The 18,513-nt window shown below is 44.7% G+C and overlaps 1 protein-coding gene across 2 annotated transcripts in view; it reads left to right on the top strand.

The window, feature by feature from the left end:
• Positions 1 to 18,513, top strand: part of SARNP (SAP domain containing ribonucleoprotein) — a 49,833-nt gene that overhangs the window by 4,698 nt on the left and 26,622 nt on the right. The window contains exons 4-9 of one of the 2 annotated variants that reach the window (XM_048831602.2): positions 2,123 to 2,190; positions 5,477 to 5,528; positions 9,092 to 9,165; positions 10,179 to 10,207; positions 10,855 to 10,886; positions 13,019 to 13,087. In XM_048831602.2, the coding sequence (XP_048687559.1) occupies positions 2,123 to 2,190; positions 5,477 to 5,528; positions 9,092 to 9,165; positions 10,179 to 10,207; positions 10,855 to 10,886; positions 13,019 to 13,087 (324 nt within the window). The remainder of the gene's footprint in view (positions 1 to 2,122; positions 2,191 to 5,476; positions 5,529 to 9,091; positions 9,166 to 10,178; positions 10,208 to 10,854; positions 10,887 to 13,018; positions 13,088 to 18,513) is intronic. The other variant, XM_048831603.2, reaches the window with a different exon arrangement.

The raw sequence follows: 18,513 nt of genomic DNA, 5'->3' as shown, positions 1-18,513 counted from the left end.
TTTGTAGCCGGCATTGCAAGGTACGGTATTTATGTGCCAGATATGCTAAACATTTCCATGCTGATGACGCTTGTTAAATAATGCGTTAATTAAATTTGTGACTGAACTCCTTGGGGGAGAATTGTATGTCTCCTGCTCTGTGTTTTACCTGCATTCTGCCATATATTTCATGTTATAGCAGTCTCGGATGATGACTCAGCACATGTTCATTTTTAAGAACACTTTCACTGCAGATTTGACAAAACGCAAAAAAAGGTACCAATGTGAGATTTCTAAAGAAAACTACAGCACCTGACGCAAGATTTAAGAATCTGAAGTGCCTTCCAAAATCTGATCGGGATGGGGTGTGGAGCATGCTTTCAGAAGTCTTAAAAGAGCAACACTCTGATGCGGAAACTACAGAACCTGAACCACCGAAAAAGAAAATCAACCTTCTGCTGATGGCATCTGACTCTCCTGATGAAAATGAATATGCATTGGTCTGCACTGTTTTGGATTGTTATCGAGCAGAATCCATCATCAGCATGGACGCATGTCCTCTGGAATGGTGGTTGAAGCATGAAGAGGCATATGAATTTTTACTGCATCTGGCAATGCCGGCTACAATAGTGCCATGTGAATGCCTGTTCTCACTTTCAGGTGATGCTGTAAACAAGAAGTGGGCAGCATTATCTTCTGCAAATGTAAACAAACTTGTTTGTCTGAGCGATTGGTTGAACAAGAAGTAGGAGTGAGTGGACTTGTAGGCTCTAAAGTTTTCCATTGTTTTATTATTGAATGCAGTTATTTTTTGTACATAATTCTACATTTGTAAGTTCAACTTTCTTATAAAGAGATTGCACTACAGTACTTGTATTAAGTGAATTGAAAAATACTATTTTATTTTTACAGTGCAAATATTTATAATACAAGATAAATACAAAGTGAGCACTGTATACTTTGTATTTTGTGTTGAATTAAAATCAATATATTAGAACATGTGGAAAACATCCAAAAATATTTATATAAATAGTATTCTATTGTTTAACAGCACAATTAATTGCAATTAATATTTTCAATTGCTTGACAGCCCTATAATTTTCAAAATAAATGCCCAGAATATAAAATTCAGGCATTTAAATTAACACTATCTGATCACTACAGATAGGTAAAGTGACTACATTATGGGGTAAGCACTAAGTATAGTCTTTTATGTAAAGCTTTCAGCTGTTTCCCAATGTATCTATCCTCGCAGCACCCTCCATACAGTAGGGGTGTCTGTAGTGTTATCACTGTTTTTACAGATGAGGAAGGTGAGGTAGAGGTAAAGTGACTTGCCTCGATCACCAAGGAACACTGTTTCAGCACCAAAACTAGAGACAGGCTTTGCAATAGCTACTGAAGGTCAGCAGTCTGGCCCTGGGCTCTGATGATTAGACCTCAGCCCCCTCTAATAAATACTAACAAGGCTTTTGCAACAGACGTTATCCCACAGTGAGGTGCTCATTGACCAGGTTACACAGACTTGTGGGGAAGCAGAGTTTGTGCTGCCTTCTGAGTACTCTAAGGGGAGAGGCCAGCAGTGAGAATGCAGAAAGCCCAGCAATTTTAGCCTTTTTTTTTTTTTTTTTTGGGATGAGGAGGAATCTTAAAGTACATTAAAATGGGTAAATAGGTTCATTCTTGGGCCTCTTAACCTTTAGAGAGACTCTTTCCTCAGGTGTTACTAGGGCAGCTGATGAAATGTAGCTGACAGCCCTCTGGTTTAAAATGAGATAGGTCTGGTGACATGGGGCTCCCAGTAATTTTTTCCTTGGTTTGCCAGAGTCTGAGATTGTTAACCTTCAGCAGATGTTGCAAAGCCTGTCTCTGTTCCCAGGGACTGGGTGGAAAGGGAAAGCCAGATCTGATGTGCAGAGATTCAGGGGGAGAAGGATGCACTGACTGGGGACATTGTCTCCATTTGAATTCTGTATGTAGCGTGGAAAAAACTTGTTTCCAAGCACCTAGAGCTCTGAGTAGATGGTTTTTAAACAATCAAAATCCATTAATATTGAGAGTGGTCCCCCTCCAATGCCTCTTCCTTCCATTCACTTGACGGGAGTATTAACCTGACCCCCTTTCTCAACTAATTGAATTACAGGAAGAAGAACAGAAACCGGCAGAGCCTCCTGCTAAAGAGGAAGAACCTCCTGAAAAATCAGCTGATGTGTATGTTTCTGGGGAATGCATGGCTGTAACTGAGGGGGCATGTCTGGGTATGGAGACAGTAGCACTGTAGGAACGCTCACTAGTTCCATGGAACCTGCTTCAAAGGAGTTGAAATCTACAAAGACAAGTATCATAGTTGTGTGTGTGGAGGGGGCATAGTGGAATAAACATCAGGTGTGCAGTACCTTGGACTCCCTGGAATCACAGGTTCACATCCCAGCAGGGTAGGCTCTGCCCCTCATTCTCCCCGGCAGATAAACTGACTTCCAAGCAGTTTAGATCTTTTGGAGGAGACTTTGAAAAGCAAGGCCCTGGCTGCCCTGTGTGTTCACCAAACATCCCTGACACCTGTGAGAGGAGAATTCTAGCCTGGTATCCTTGGCCTCACCTTGTTGTTGGACTGGCTACTGCTGTCCACCTCAGGGGCAGCTGCATTTCAGGGGAGCTGTGTATAGTTTGTGAAGGATTTGGGGATGAAAGATACTATAGAAATGTGGAAATATTCATCTGATTCCCAGTCAGTTGGCCTAGTTGTCCTCTTCCTTCTCTTGTGATAGTATCTATGCTGTATATTTCTCATTCGCTCAGGCGACGCACAGTGACGTGGAGTTGGATGGAAGAGGATCAGACTAGTAAATTAGTCTCCTCACTTTTGCATCATGCCAACAAGTCACAGCACAGGATGTCTCTTTCCAGGCTTTTTTCCTTTCATTGTGGTTCCTAAGCATTTGCTTCCATAGCTCTGAGTTGAGTTTCCCTATTAATCCACAGACAGTTGTTTGCTTGACGCAGGGAGTGTGATTTAGTAGTTACTGCAGATATAGAATGCACAGGGTTTAGTGGCAGAAGGGAAATAGGAAATTAGCCTGCAATTTTTGTTTTTGCTCGGATCTGAGAAGATGCGTCATGTCTGTATAAAGAGAGGCCCTCTTTCAGTTTAACTGAATGGTGGAGGTTAAACTCCAGTGCATTACTGCTAGCAAATTTCTGCAACACTGAACTGACCTTCATGTGGTGCTTTTCCTCTGCAAAGCCCTTTGCTGCTAACCCTCACCACTCTTTGGCAGGCAAGGAAGTATTTATCCCCCTTATTTTCATCAGATGGCAAAACTAGGGTGCAGAGAGGTGAAGTGACTTGTCCAAGACCACAAAAGGAGGTATTGTCCCTGCTGCGATTGGCATTCAAGACTTCTTTCCTCCCAGTCCTCTGCTTAGCCCCCACCTCTTGCTACGGGAGGGTGTTTCCAGCCTGTGTTTTACTGTCCTCCGTTGCCAGTTACTGTGTGTAAGTAGTCAACATGAGCTTGTTAATGTTGCGCTCTTGACATTCACTCCTGTGCTGTGGGTCAGAACAAAGCCTCACTTAAGCCATCAGGATAGCACAAAAGTGGTGCATAGGCCTAGTGCCGGCCCTCTGCATAAGGGTGAATTTCACCTTAATTGCTTACATTCATGCTCACTCCTGGGCAGTTGGGGATACCTGAGGGAAGCTGCAGCAATGAGAATGAAGGGTTCTTTAGAGCTCTGTTCTCCGTTTCTGCATCGAAATGAGACTGTAGCTCAGCACATTGGCTTGTGGGTGCATGTGAGTGATGTAGTTCAGATGAAACCATGTTCTGGGGCCCTTCATCTCAGCTGTAGACACTGGTCCAGCTGTAAGTTAAAGGTCTTGTAAGGAAAAAGGGATAATTCCTTGTGTCCCAACCAACATCCTCCATAACTATAAATCAGGTTCTGATGTCCTTGGCTGCCTAGGAGCTCTGGCTGAGTGTGTCATGGCTGACTGTTTGCCTGCATGATTGCTGCCTTACCGGTACTTAAATGGTTACTATGAAAGACATGAGAGAGAACAAACTCTGATGTACAACTGTCTGCTAAGGTGGTAGAACTGCTTCAAGCTAATTTGAGTTCAGTACTTAATTTTGAACAGCAGGGGGCATCCTTTATCTGCGTCCCAAACAAGTAGCTCCTGAGGAGGCTGGAGAGTAACAAGTCCTGGTTCCTGTTCCGAATTGCTTCCTGTGAAAGTGTAATTAAACCATTACTACCTTTCAGGGCATAAAATAGGAAAACTGTCCAGGAATCTGGAACAAAGGCAGCACATTTCTCTAAATGGGAGACCTTAATGAGGCTGGTTATGACCCACTGGTTTATGGGAGTTGTTTGGGGGAGGAGGATGCTGTTTCTTTTACCCTGGGAACTTCCGAACTTTGTCTTTTCCTCCTTTGTTTTCTACCTCAAACCTCAGCCCTATTTTCAGAGCATAAACTTTGGAGCACGCCCACTCCATTATATTTGTGTTTAGTCTCTTTGCTGGGTCTTCACTGTAGCCAACTGTGTATTGTTAAAGAAGCGTGCATTTGAAATATCGCCAGAGCTGAGGAAGCTGGCGCTGACTTGGTGAAAGTAACCTGTGGCTGTGCCGTGAACTAGAACAGAGCAATCCTTTGTAAACGAATAGCTGTAAAGGAATAAAGCTCACACGGTGCAGGCTTTGGGCTTCTGATGGGGGAGCTGAATATTACTATTGAGAGCCTCTGGGAAATAAGTGATAGGTCATTCTTGGGTGTGTGTGGAAGGCTTGTGATACATTGCATTTCCATATTACCTTTCAAGCAAGCTTCTCCGAGTGCTGTGTGCATGCTGGTTAATCCTCACCTCCCCACTGTGACTTGGGAAGTATCAACACTTCCCTCAGCACGGAAGAGACTTCTCCCCTCTTGAGGCTGCGTTGGTGACAGAGCAGGAAGAAGAACCCCAGAGTTCTTGTCCCCATGGATCTTCTGTGGCAACTAGGCCACACTTACTATCAGAGCCCCTAATGGAATCTAGAAGTCCTGACTGCCAGAGCCCTAACCCACCCCACTAGTCACACTATAGGTAGGACCCATGGGGCCTGATTGTCAAGGCTGTGGCCTCACCAAGAGAGTGCTTCCCTTTCTATCTTATCCCTAACCTTGGGTAAGGATTGTACTTCCATAGCTCATGTTCTCTTTGGCGCCTAGGTGCCACGCTATGCTTACAAGGGGCTGGAGAGGCATTGGTGTCCTAGGGGTGATGGCTGAGGGTGCTTTTGTTCTGTAGACCATGAACCCAATGATGGTTGAGATCCGTTGGTTATACTTACGGAGGTGGAGGGAGGCAACCCACTATCTCTGCTACTGGGACATATTATCTTAAACTAATAGGAATTCGCTGGTTGGAAATTAGATTGGTGAGTGTAGTTTCCTGGCTCTGATCCATCTCTCTTCCCTCCCTTCCCACCCCCCCCCCCCCAAACTTCTAGGACTGCAGAAAAGAAAGTGGTGAAAATAACATCAGAAATACCACAGATGGAGGTAAGAATCCTGTCACCACCCCATCCCTTCCCTCCTTTTAGGGGGTATCTGTTTTAACCTGTGTGTGTGTGTTTTTCACATTTGGGGATCCCTCCCTTAAGTTCCTTATCAGTATTTCTGTTGTAAACCCTGTGAGGTTTTTCAGAGCTTTATATTGTGATTCTGAATTGCTTTAGGCTGTAGACTGTCTTTAAGAGATGTCGAGCTCTTGGTGCATTTGATTGGGACACCAGATTTTAAGGTCTGTTCCTGTCCATCGTCTGTCAGTGTATGTCACTTTCCTTTCTTCCTGTCTCATTTCTGCCACTTTATTCCTTCTTGCCAACAATCGTCACAGGCCACGCATCAGTGCCACCTGCCTGGCAACAGCAAGCAGGACATGGAGCTAAATTCATCCCTAGCTTGTAACTGTATTGCAGTCAGTGGATGAACTTAGTCCATGGCATTCTCTGATGTGAGTTGGCTGAAGGGGTTGCTAGAGAGGAACTCGAAGACAGACCTACCTCCATTATCACATGGGCTATGTAAGATGCATCTTGGTTTCTGATGTCTCTAAAGCCCTATCACTGGACTGCTGTTGCCAGCTATGGTAGGCTGATATCCTGGATTCCTTGAGACATGTCAAACTGGAGAGGATAGAGACCGGCAGAGAATACGCTGTAGGGAATAATCCTGTTTGCGATTAACTGATGAGTTAACAGATTCTCATCTTTACCTTTCGTGAGTCTCTCTTCTTTTATGCTTACTGGTCTAATTTAAAATACACACACCAGAAGCAGCTGATGCAGTCCCCCTGTGGAAACTTTCTGCAAAATTTTTCATTCTCCAAAACACATTCTGCTTCCTCTAATGCTTTTTTCTGTCTTGATTTTTTTTTTCTCTTGTTCTCTGTAACTCGGGAGTTAGTATGAAAACACGATTTGTGTCTCCTTGCTGGTCAGCCACCACCTTGAAGTTCTAATCTTCTGTTTGTGACGTGAACAGCTCCACAGCAACCAGGGGGTGATGTCGCAAATGGAGGATTATGACTTCAGCTGGGGGAGTAATGAGGAGAAATACATAAAAATTGATCTGATGTGGAGCCAGAACAAATCACGAAGGAGTGTCGTCTTCCACGCTTTGTGGGATGCCTTTGTCATTAGCTGTTTAAACAGCTCATTAAATGCATTTGCTGACATCATATCTACAGCCTTGTTTTCAGTTCCAAACTCTGCCAAGACCTATTCACAAAGAAAGTATGTTTTTGTCATGTAAATTACCTTTTTAATCAAGGTCTGTAGACACCTACTGGAGTAGATTTGTGTAGATGGCATCCCACTGATGTTTCCAGGACTCCTGGGTTCTAGTCCCAGCTCAGCCACTGACTTGCCATGTGACCTAGGGCAAGTCATTTCACCTTCCTGGGCCTCATTGGTCCAAGTGGAATGAAATGCAAGTGTAAAGTAAGAGCATAAGTAAATCACATTTTTTAAAATTCTGTTTTAATACCATAAGGAGCTTAGTGTAACAAAGGGTTAGTAAGTCTTTAAGAACATAAGAATTACCTGGATCAGACCAGTATTCCATCTAGTCCAATATCCTACCCCCAACAGTGTCCAATACTAGCCCTTTCAGTGGTAGGTGCAAAAATCTGCACATAAACTGCCCCCTCCTAGCCTGTAATACTCAGGCTGGCATGTACCCAGAAGCAGGAGTGTGCCTTCCAAAGCTCTTGTCTGTGGTTATATTGTTTGCTATAACAACTCTGGATATTCTTGTTGTTCATATAAATGTCCAATCCCTTTTTGAATCTCGCTAAGCTTTTGGCCTGAATTCTACCTTGGGGGCCATGAGTTCAGCAGGCTAATGCATGAACAAATATTTCTTATAGATTTTAAACATATTCCCTTTGTTTCATTAAACATACTCTTGTGCTATGGGAGAGGGTGAGTTGCAGAGCTCGGTCTAACTTCTCTAGACCATGATTTTGTATACCTCTTACTGCATCCCCCATATTGCTCTCCTCTTGAAGGTAAACAGTTTCAGTCTGTTTTCACACAGAAGTTTGTTCCATGCTTGACAATAGTCAAGGGAATGGTTACTACAGCTACTTTTAGTCAGGGGCACTAAAAAATTCCCAGTTGCTCTTAGCTGTAAAGCACCAAATTAACTTGTATGGTCTTGTATAAATAATAATAAGGCACTAAATAGCTAATCAAATTTCTTTCCTCTAAGTATAAAAATACTTAAAGGGTTGTAAATAAGTACATATGTGTGTGAACACACAAGCACCCCTGTGCTTTCAACACTTTAGTCCTTCGCTCCTTTCCAAGCAAGGCAGACTGCATCTTGGTCTGTGGGAGCTTTGTCTGTGGGGAAAGGATGGCAGGCTGGGTCCTTCCCGTGATTGTGAATTTCAGCATTAATCGTATTTTCACTGCTAAGTGATAAACTCCACTTGAAAGGCTGAGCCAGCTGTGTGAATTGTGCCTGTCACCCTCAGAAAGACTTGTCCTAAGATTTAAGGGACAAATTCCATTTTTTGAAATAACCCTTCTTTTCGAACATATTTCTTAGTGTTTCACTTTTAAAAAAAAATTCTTGTTTGCATTTTTTTGGAAATCAGCTGAGGCCCGTTAAGCTTGCTGCTTTCTTCCTGCCGCTGGAGGGCAAGTCACAGTTGCTCAGTGCCAGGGCTTCTGCTTCTTTGCCTTTTGGCACAGGGTTCTCCCCGGATGAGATGTGCAAGGTTCTGTCTCACCGGCTTGGCATGCCAGTCTTCGCCCAGCAGCAGATTTGTATTTTGCTAATTTAAAAAAGAAAAAAGTCCATCCTTTTGCCTCTGGGTCAGTGTGCTAATCTGTGCCTCCTTTGGCAATTCCCTTTCCATACAGATGTTTAATAAGTCGTGACCTGCTCTGGTCAGGTGAGGTGCTGAATACCCTCTGCTCAGATTTAAAGTTGGGGAGCTGCAGGTGCCCCGGACTTCACCGGAGAAAAGCTTTCTCTAGGATTAGATAGATTTTTATTACTATGTATGTTCATCACTGCCATAGAAATAAAGGAGAGTGACATTGCTAGGCCTGTATCCCAAAGTTTAAGGGATGGCCATGATACAGACCATGCAAATAGCAACTCTCTCCCACTGTTTGTGGGATGAGGGCAAAGCTGATCAGCTGCAGGTCTCTGCTCTAATGATCTGTTAAGGCAGATCTCAGATGATTTTGTGACAATTTTACACACCTTTTGTTTGGTTTTCCCTTCTGTAGTGCCTTCTCTCCAAGGATCTGTAGTCCTCACAATGAGGATGGGGAATAGCTGTTTTAAGCGGGGAGGGGGAACTGAGGCATAAAGAGGTGAAGAAACTTGCTCAGTCCTGGTGAGTTTCTGGCAGAACTGGGGATGGAGCCCAGGAACTCTGATCCCTGTGTTTAAATACTAGGCCGCAAATTAAGAGTGGGCTCAGAAAGCTGGTAATGCTTTCTTGGGAATTGAATGCGGGCATCCCCAGTCTAAGATGTGCCCCGAACTGGCTGCCGGTATGGCTGGATTAAGTTTTGCTCTTTTTCTTCTCCCTGTTTCAGAGAATGCAGAAACGGGCTGAGAGATTCAATGTCCCTGTGAGCTTGGAGAGTAAGAAGGCGGCACGAGCAGCTCGGTAAGTCTCTGCTTGGAGCGCTGTCACAATTTTTTTATTTGGTGGAAGAATGCTAGACTCTTGTCTCATTGACAGGTCATACTGACATGGATCCTCGCCACAGCTCTGTGTGTGGGGATCTGGGGCAGCATTGGGGATTGAAAGTCTCTGGATTTTTGAGGCATATAAGGAGGAGGTGAAAGCTGCTTCTTAACTGGATTGCCTTTCGGGAAGCTGCTTACCTGAGTTTCTGGAAGGCTTTGCCCACTTTGTAGTCCTTGTTGCTTGCCTAAGCCTCTCTTGTCCTAGTATATCAAAGCACTTGTCAAATATTAACGATTGAAGCCTCACAACCCCTATACTGCTGCCTTCCCCGACAGGAGAGGGAAGTGGTTTTTATCCCCATTTACAGATGGGGAGGCTGAGTCTTGGGAAGGGGCTTGGCCAGGATTATTATTGACAGAGCTCAGAATGCAAGATGGGAGTCTTAGAGCAGAAGCCTGCGAGTTAACTGCTAGGTAATATTGCCTGGCTGCCCTCCTGAGTGTCACAGGTGGCTAAGGCAGGGGAAGATTGTGCTCAAAATATGAGGCAAGTGTTTGGTATTCAGCACCTGGACTATACTTTTAAACCTGATTTGCTATCACTAGCACAGCATGTTTTGTGTATGTAATCCGTGTCACTTACCTTGATCCTAAAATACCAGGAAATTTATGCTGCCTACTCCCTGTGATGTAGAATAACAAAGGGAAAGGTGGTTACTGAGGGGCTTTGAGGCTGCTTGTATGGAACAATGGTGCTGATGCTAGCTCTGCAGAGTTTTCCATTTTGCAAAGTAAATACAGCAGTAATCACTACAGTCGTAGCATTAACTGGAAGCTAATCCCACCCAAAGATCAATTTGTCTCAAGTGCCCTCATGAAGAATTTTTGAAGGAAACGCTCCCCCTACATCTTATGCTTGGCGACTCAGACGCTTTCCTACCCTATAGTGCAGCTCTGAGTCTCTGACAAAACTCTATTTACTTTCTACAGGTTTGGTATGTCCACAGCTTCCACTAAAGGTAAGCAAATCAAGTAGAGCTAATCTGTAGAATTAACCCTTCAGCAGATATTTAACGCTTCGTATACAGAAAAAGCCAAATGGGACTTCGTGTTCTTCCAACTGCTTGTCCCTTTCCCTAGTGATCACCAGAATCAGTGAGCTGGAAGAAACCAGGATAGGAAATGGAAATGCATCGTCCTTGTCCTTTTTCAGAGTGGCTCTGAGCTACCTAGTCCAGTGTGTCTTTCTTGTGTCTGAACGTGGCTAGATGCTAACAGCCAGATTTTTGTACAGCGCCCAGCTGCCATGAGCAATTATTGGGAGCTGGGCTACCTTTAAAAATACCACTCCTAATTGTCAAAGCCCTCTGCTACCTCACAAGAGGGCTATCTGTATTTTTACATATGGGGAGACGGAATCAGGGATGAAGTGACTATCTCCAAGGTCACACAGCGAGACAGTGTCAGCCAGGATTAAAATGGACTTCAATTCCTGGCACTCACTTGTGTTCAGCTCACTAGAACATGAGGGATACCCAGCTAGTTCTGTTCAATCACGATCCAGTGGAGATTGCTTAAATTACATCTTTGCCAAGGGGGTCAGAGAACTCTGTTTAAAACTGTTCTTGCCATTTCTGATCACTAACTGTGTCTTCCCCTTCCCCAGTCTCAGGTCTGTCTGCAGACAGCAAGCCTACGGTAAGGAATGCTTATTGCTTATAATTGTAGCTGATCATGCCCTTTAATCACAATACCAAAAGTGCTTGTTCAGACAAGTCTCCATCCCCAGGAGTAAATAGTAAACCCCCAAAACAAACCAGGTAGGATATGCATGAGGTTGCTTAAGGTTATACAGGCATTAAGTTTGCTAGGACCCCCTCCTCTGTGCAATATTTGGCTGCCTCTCTCAGCTGACCACACTCCTGGATAAGCTGGCTTTAGAACTAAATGCCTGAAGGAATAAAGGCAAATATTTTATTAATATTGCATGTGAGCTTCCCGCTTGTGTGCCTGGTGTTCTGTCTTTGCCCTTTTTGCTTGAACTGTTATATGCATTGCTCCAAGAACCTAGATTCTGTACAGCCTCCTGTTTTCCTACAGTAAATGACCCTTTCTTTCTAATGTCCAAATGGTGCACTATTCTACCTCAGATTTCAACTGGAAATGTAAGTTCTGAGCTGCGTGGGTAGCCTGTGTCACGGAGTCACCGGGCGATGCTCTGGAACTACTCCATACGAAGCCAATCGGGACTCTGGGGAAGCCTCCTGTCTCTGTGCAGACTGTTTCCAGGGCAAGACGCTTACACAGCTTCGACCTTCCTGGGGCTGACCTCGGAGCATTCAGCATCCCCTTCTCACACCGTGGGCTTCCCGCAGCAAGTCCGCACAGGCAGGGCTCCTGGGGAAGCCAGTGGGCCCGCACCCCAATTCCGCGGTCAGACATGACTCTCAGCCAGCCAGTAAAACAGAAGGTTTATTAGATGACAGGAACATGGTCTAAAACTGAACTTGTAGGTACAGAGAACAGGACCCCTTAGTCAGGTCCGTCTTGGGGGGCAGGGAGGCCAGAGCCTCATCTGGGTCTCCCTCCATTTCCCCAGCCAGCTCCAAAGTGTAACTCTCCAGCCCCTCCTCTGGCCTTTGTCCCTTTCCTGGGCCAGGAGGCCACCTGATCTTTGTTCTCCAACACCTTCAGTTGGCACCTTTGCAGAGGAGGGGCCCAGGGCATCAGTTGCCAGGAGACAGGGTGTTGGCCATTCTCTATGCAGACACCATCACACTGGCCCTCTAGGGCTCTGTAACAATCACATACCCTTATCCCACCACCTAGATACTTAAGAAATGTGTAGGGGAAACTGAGGCACCCACACAGTAGTCAGAAAAAACATTAAGAATATTCCCACTTCTTCACAGTCTGCTTAGTACCTTGCTGCTTGATCATGGTAAATTATTGGTGCAAGATGCAACAGAAAGCTAATTTAAGCAAGTTTGGGGTCTAATCCAGGTTTCTCTTGTACTGAGTGTTTTTGGAAGATGTTTTTCAAATACTGCTCAGAAGTAGGTTAGCGTCAGGGACCCCATTTTCTTCCATGGCACCACATACTGTAGAAGACTTGTCAATGAAATCCAAAACTGGGATTCATTAGACTGTTGGATACTTCCCCAAAGGGAAACCCTATTGCTTGTGACCTGGGCAAAGCAAGGGAAAATAACTTGACATGGGGCTTGACTAGATGTGTCCTATAGTTCCTGAAGAGTAAGAATGAAACACAGTAGTTACTGAAAACGACAGGAGTTGGAGAGAGATGGCTGGTGTGTTTGTCTGAGAGGCAGGAAGTTTCCTTCCATCATGTTAATTGTATCTGGCTGCTGAAGGAAGAGTACTAAGTTCATTTGATTTACAGTTTAAAAAAAAAAAAAAAAGAGGAATCCATTGAATGAGCTGGTCCTTCAGTGGGAGAATTCACCATCTGTAGCATTGTCCTTTGGGCCAATACTGGAGCTTTAAGAGATGCCTGTTAATGAAGCTTGAGCAGAATACAGCTCTCTGGAAGTTCTTGGCTGCTTCATTTGAGGCACAGATTTCTGCCTTGTGGCTCTTCTTCCCTTCTGTCGCGGCTGAGTCTTCCGACCTAGCACAGAGAGGGAGTGCTCACAGGAGTGTCTCTTGCTTGACCACATTTTCCACAGACCCATCAGAATGGGCTGCTCTGTCCTGGGACCCTTCTCACGAGCTGCCCTCTCCCAGCCACAGTTGGTCTTTTAGTTTTCCTGTCTTACAGTTCAAGTGACAATGACTTAAACGTTAAACTGTTTCCTGTGTCTTTGTAGGTAAACATGGATAAATTAAAGGAAAGGGCTCAAAGATTTGGTTTGAATGTCTCTTCAGCCTCCAAGAAGGTAAGGTGCATTGGCCTCTAGGACACTGTCTGCACCTACAGATTAGCACAGTGCTCAGAATAGTGAAAGTTCTAAGTTGTCTTGCTTCCTGAGATTTTTACCTCCTGTTGCTGATACAGGGCTCCATGCATCACGCCACATGAAGACTCTTGTCAGCATCGTTTTCCTTACCCCCAGTCCTTTCCTCTCTTTGTTTGGCTGTAATTTTGTTGGTTTTGAGGAAGCCTGACTGCCAAGGCCAGGCTGGTGGATAGAGGGCTTCCTTCCAGGGGCTGTCAAGATAGTCTTCATAAAATGTTACAAGTGGGAAGGAGAGACAGTTGAGGAGGCTTTATAATTGGATTGTTTTCAGGCATTTGACTTGTGTTCTATAGGTGGTAGACCTGATCAGTCTTCACAACTGACCTTTTTCCGCAAGGTAATGACTTCCCTTGGGATCAGAGGCTCCAGAGCTCAGTTTGAAAAGTGACTCAAAACTGTAATGCATCAAATGATTGAAAATGCCGGACAGAGCTCTAGGTCCCCTTAGCCATTAGGTTCAAAGGCTCGTGTGTGTGTCCGCACAGGATTTGACTGAGCGCGTCTGATTGGAACTACAGCGAACGAAGCACAATTCCACCTTGCCTGGAGAGACTGGATCTTTTTGGTGACAGGATGTTGAGTGAGCTGGGAAGGGCAGTATACATTTCAGGAGGAAGAGGAAGAGTGTGGGAGCACAGGCATCATCACCAGTACAACAATCCCCTGCATAGAAATGTTCTGCAGTAGGAGAGATTAAAATGGACAGGGGAAAAGAGCCTCATCTAGTCCTGTTTGGGGGAGACAGATAGAAAAGAGGGAGATCAGTAATACCCTATTACATTGATACAGCAGCTTGAATCACAAAACATCAGACAGGAATAACCTTCTCCTCTGGGGTGAAGTGCAACCTTGATTTACCATGCACAATGACACTGCACAGCACTCTAGGACAGGAAGTGAAGAAAAATCTTGTCCATTTGCAATGGCTGTGCCAGTGGGGTTTGGAAACCCTTCTTCTCTCTTTGAAAGAGTGTAAGGGGATGGATTTGTCCTCTTCCCTCCACCACTGATATATAACCCCCTCTTCTCTCATGGGGTTTGTACCGTGGACATTTTACTGCATCTGTTTCTTCAGCAAGTTAGAGTGAAATGCTAGACTCTGCAAATGTGGAGCCAGGAAGTTCAGTGATGTAGAAAATAATTGGTGTTGGAGGCCACTGTTCCTCCCCCACACATCCCTTTGGGGCTGGGGGAATCGGGCAAGTGCATTAAAGCTGGAATATGTGGAAGGGCAGGTCAGGGTGAGAGGCTGCTCAAACATCATTAACCCTGTCACTAGGAACTGTTGTTTTTCAGAAAGGATATATGCCTTGTCAGCGTTCATGGCTGCAGCTTGTAGATCTGGGGCTTTGTAGTAACACTCAGCATTTCTGAGAGGGCCTTCAATGGTTACACTTTGCTCCAGAATCTTGAAGAGATCGAAAGCAGTCACGTGCTGCACCTGATCTGAATGAGTGCTTTACAAACATAAATGACAGGCTAAGTTCATTAATGAACTGATCCCCTTCTACAGATGGTGGCATACCAGGATGGGGAAACGACTTGCCCAAGGTCACAAATCCATGGCAGAGTTAGGTCTAGCATCCAGTTTGCCCGACTTCTAGGCTTGTGGTTTAACTCCAGATGCCGCCCTTGTGCCTTTTACAAAGCAAGGTGTCCAGCAGTGATGGCAGCCTTTGCAGTGCTATGTCTTTTTTTTTTTTTTTTTGTTTCTGTTCCATCAGGAAGCTGAGTTCATAGGCTTAGCAGTGGCTTCTCCCACTGAGCGGAACACACTCTCGCATTCCTGTGAGGAATATTATTGGTTACTTTAATTAGCCTGTAGTATTGTGCTTCCCACCTGGGTGTTCTTTATAGCTTTTCATTACAGAGGAGCCTGGCAGTTGCTAATGTTTACATGTGCCGTGGCAGGTTTTTATACCCCGTGTAGCAGCAAGAACTTTACAATAAGCCATTGTCTCCACAGAGCCACACTTCATTTCCTATTCAAATTGGTTTGGAAGAAGGGAAGGGGGGTGGGGTGGGGTGGGGTGAGAGAATCATTGCTTAAGGGGGATTTCAGACCTGCTGAGAGAAGGGAGCAAATGCAGAGCTGCATTAGTGGCTGAGAACTCATCTGTAGCTTTGAACCCCCTGACTAGCCCTCCAGGGTGAAATCTTTCAAGTTTAAAATCCTCTTTCTCTTCACCTAAAAGGAGGAAAGTCCCCAATATTTCAGAAGGGACCTAGCAGGAAAAGGTTGATTTTGGCAGAACAGAGGGCAGGTGCTTGCTTGGGTCTTGGCGGTACAGGCCCATCAAATTAATGTTCAAAATAAAACCAAGCAAGCGTTTATCTCCCCCTAGTACTAACCCACCCTCCCCATCCTCTCTTGTGAAGCCTCCTGTTAAAACACAGTTCCTCTGACCTGAAGCTACCATCCCTTGATTCCTACTTAGCCCATACACATACCTGTAAATTTCCCTCTCCCTGTAACACTGAGAGCTCTTGGCTCCCCATGGGCTGGAGTTATAGCTGCATGTTTTATAGGTAGGCTTCGTGGTAGTTGGTGATGCAGAAGCGTTTTTAGAAGGGGTTGGTTTGCTTTTTTTCTATAAAATAGCCTTGTAAGTCTCCTGCTGAGAGTGTTGCCACCAAATGTAAAGTCAAAGCTCTAGGGATAACATAAAAGCACAAAGCCCCCCCCATGCCCTGCATTGCATTATCAAATACCTTTCCCTATCTGAGCAGATGACCAAAGTAATTGGCTTTTATGTCTCTCCTTTAATGTGGAGGTCTCAAACTGCCTTACAGACAGTTGGCTGATTAACCCTCAGCCCCATGGATGTTGAGATCAGAGAGATGAAGTGACTGTTTCGAGGTCATGCACTAAGTCGGGGCAGTATTGCAAATCGAATCCAGGAGTCCTGAATCCTTGTTCCCTACTCTAAGCACTAGAAACACTCCCTCCCAGAGCTGTAAATGGAAAAAGGGAATCTTGACTCCAAAGTCTCTTTAACCGCAATGGGGTGTGTGTGTACACATAGGTTTCTACCCATTACTCAGTGATACCATGTATGGGAGTGGTTGTTCATGGTACAGAGTACTGTGATGTCCAAAACACCAGGTTGTGATGACATCGAGTGAGGGTGGAAGAGGGCAGTTGCAAAGAAGAGCGCTTCTATGTATTCTACATCTCTTTTTAGAGATGATATGGTCAGCTGGGGTTAGAGTGGGGAAAACTGGAAGGCAGGACTTCTGGGGTCCATTCTCTGCACTGACACTGATTCAGGTAAATTGCTTCACCTTTCTGTGTCTGTTTCGCTATCTGTAAAATGGAATGAGAACTTGGTCATCTCCTATGGCTACTGTGACGCTTGTGTAATGCCTTTGCAGTGCTTTGAGAGCTCCATAGACATGCCAGCTTGGTTATTAGTCAGCAGTGATGGAAGGCTGCACTTTTTGATGGAAAAAGTCGTCTTTGTGGTTCGGAAGAGTTAAATAAGAATTAATATGGCTACCAGTCACTGCTCCGGTTTAATTCTCTTTAATGAGGGTTTATTTTACAGGTGGCAGATGAGAATTATTGCACTCATCGTTTGAGATTAGGTGGACAGAGCTGGCAGGCTGATTATTTCATGACGTTTGTGATATTGAGGGAGAGCAGGGGTCAGGAGCCCAGCAGAAAGTTTGTGTGTGTACAAAATATCTAAATGAGAGAGAGAAAACAGTTGGCTTAATTGTTTGGCTTCCAGCAAACTTATAATAACGTGCTGAGGAGGAATCCTTTTCCTGGATAATTTTTCTGCCTGCAGACCAGTACCCCCTGCCAACGCTGGATGTGAAAATATTAACCACCAAAGAAGCAAAGGAGGGGGAAAATGCTGATGTTGGCAGATCAGGAAGGAGAAAACTACCTGAAAAAGAAGCCCCTTCTAGCTTACCCACTAAGCATTTATATTTAATAAGACCAGCTTGGTGCTCTGTGACATTGCTGGTAATTGCAAATGGCTTATGCTGAGCTAGGATGGTGTCAGGGCATGAGCTTCACGTCGGTATTCAATCTGAGACTTCCTAAACCCTCCATCAGTTTAGGTATCATGTGAAGAATGAAGCTTCCTCGAGACCTCTCATATGGAGACAGCTATAAATCCACAAAGCTCAGTCTTCGGAAGCTCTGTAGTTGGTACAGGAGATATTAGGACTGGTTCCTGGCTTGTTTTAGCAGCAAGCTCCATTCCCGGTTGTGTCTTGTTTTTTAAACTTTCTGTGGACTCCAGCTGATTCCTAGACCTTGTTTGCCTCTGCTCGTGTTGTAGGTCTTCCTTGCCATCCCTGCGCACAATCACAGCCCTGTTGGCCTAGTAGCCTTCTCCTCTGCAGCATCTGGAGTAGTCTTAAAGGACTTAAAGGATACCTGAAAACATCCCTTCTATCTTCACACCTCTTAATTTCTCTCCTTCACTATTGTTTTTGCCCTCTGTAGTGCCTTGTGGTACAGTTTGTTTAAAAGGTGCTACAGGAGAGTATATTCACTATCTGTGCGCGTGCATAGAACGAACGTACATACATACATATATAAGCACATCCCTACACCATTGTGGTGCTTAGATCCATATAATAGCTTGTGTATATCCTGCACCTTTGAGCACCTCCCCAGTGTTCTGCCTGCTATCTCTTCCCCACCAGGACTGCTCTGAATATTCCAAACGTCTGAGCAGCTTCTTACAGCTGGGAGTTCTTAAAAACCAGCCTGCCACAGAAACGTTTTTCTTCTCGGAGGAATGGTCACTGTTCAGTCCGAGAGCACTACAAGGCATCTAACAGGTTTCAGAGTAACAGCCGTGTTAGTCTGTATTCGCAAAAAGAAAAGGAGTACTTGTGGCACCTTAGAGACTAACCAATTTATTTGAGCATAAGCTTTCGTGAGCTACAGTACACAGCCACAAGTACTCCTTTTCTTTTTGCGAATACAGACTAACACGGCTGTTACTCTGAAACCTTTCACTATCAGACAATCCTCGGCTGGCAAAGGCTACAGGTTTACGTTTGCCTTCCACTTCCTGGTACAGGACGGCTCCCAGACCCTCCAAACTGGCATCAGTATGCAGGATAAATGGTTTGCTTGGGTCAGCAAAAACTAGGACTGGAGCATGAGTTAGGCTCATAATGATTTCTCGAAAAGCCCTTTCACATCTCTCATCCCACCGTTAGCAAAGGGTTTTTCAAATGATTTAGCATTTTGTTTTGTTTTTTAAAATGGAACTTTTTTTTAACCCCCCCACCTGTAAATCTCAATGCCTTAGTTACTCTTAGCCCAACTGTACACTACTCAGAGGGAAACAGAAAATCCTCTGCAAATTACC

Source organism: Caretta caretta, chromosome 20, assembly GCF_965140235.1.
Source record: "Caretta caretta isolate rCarCar2 chromosome 20, rCarCar1.hap1, whole genome shotgun sequence".
NCBI lineage: Eukaryota > Metazoa > Chordata > Testudines > Cheloniidae > Caretta > Caretta caretta.
The sequence above is the reverse complement of the archived record's forward strand: the minus strand, read 5'-3'. Positions and strand labels throughout refer to the sequence as shown.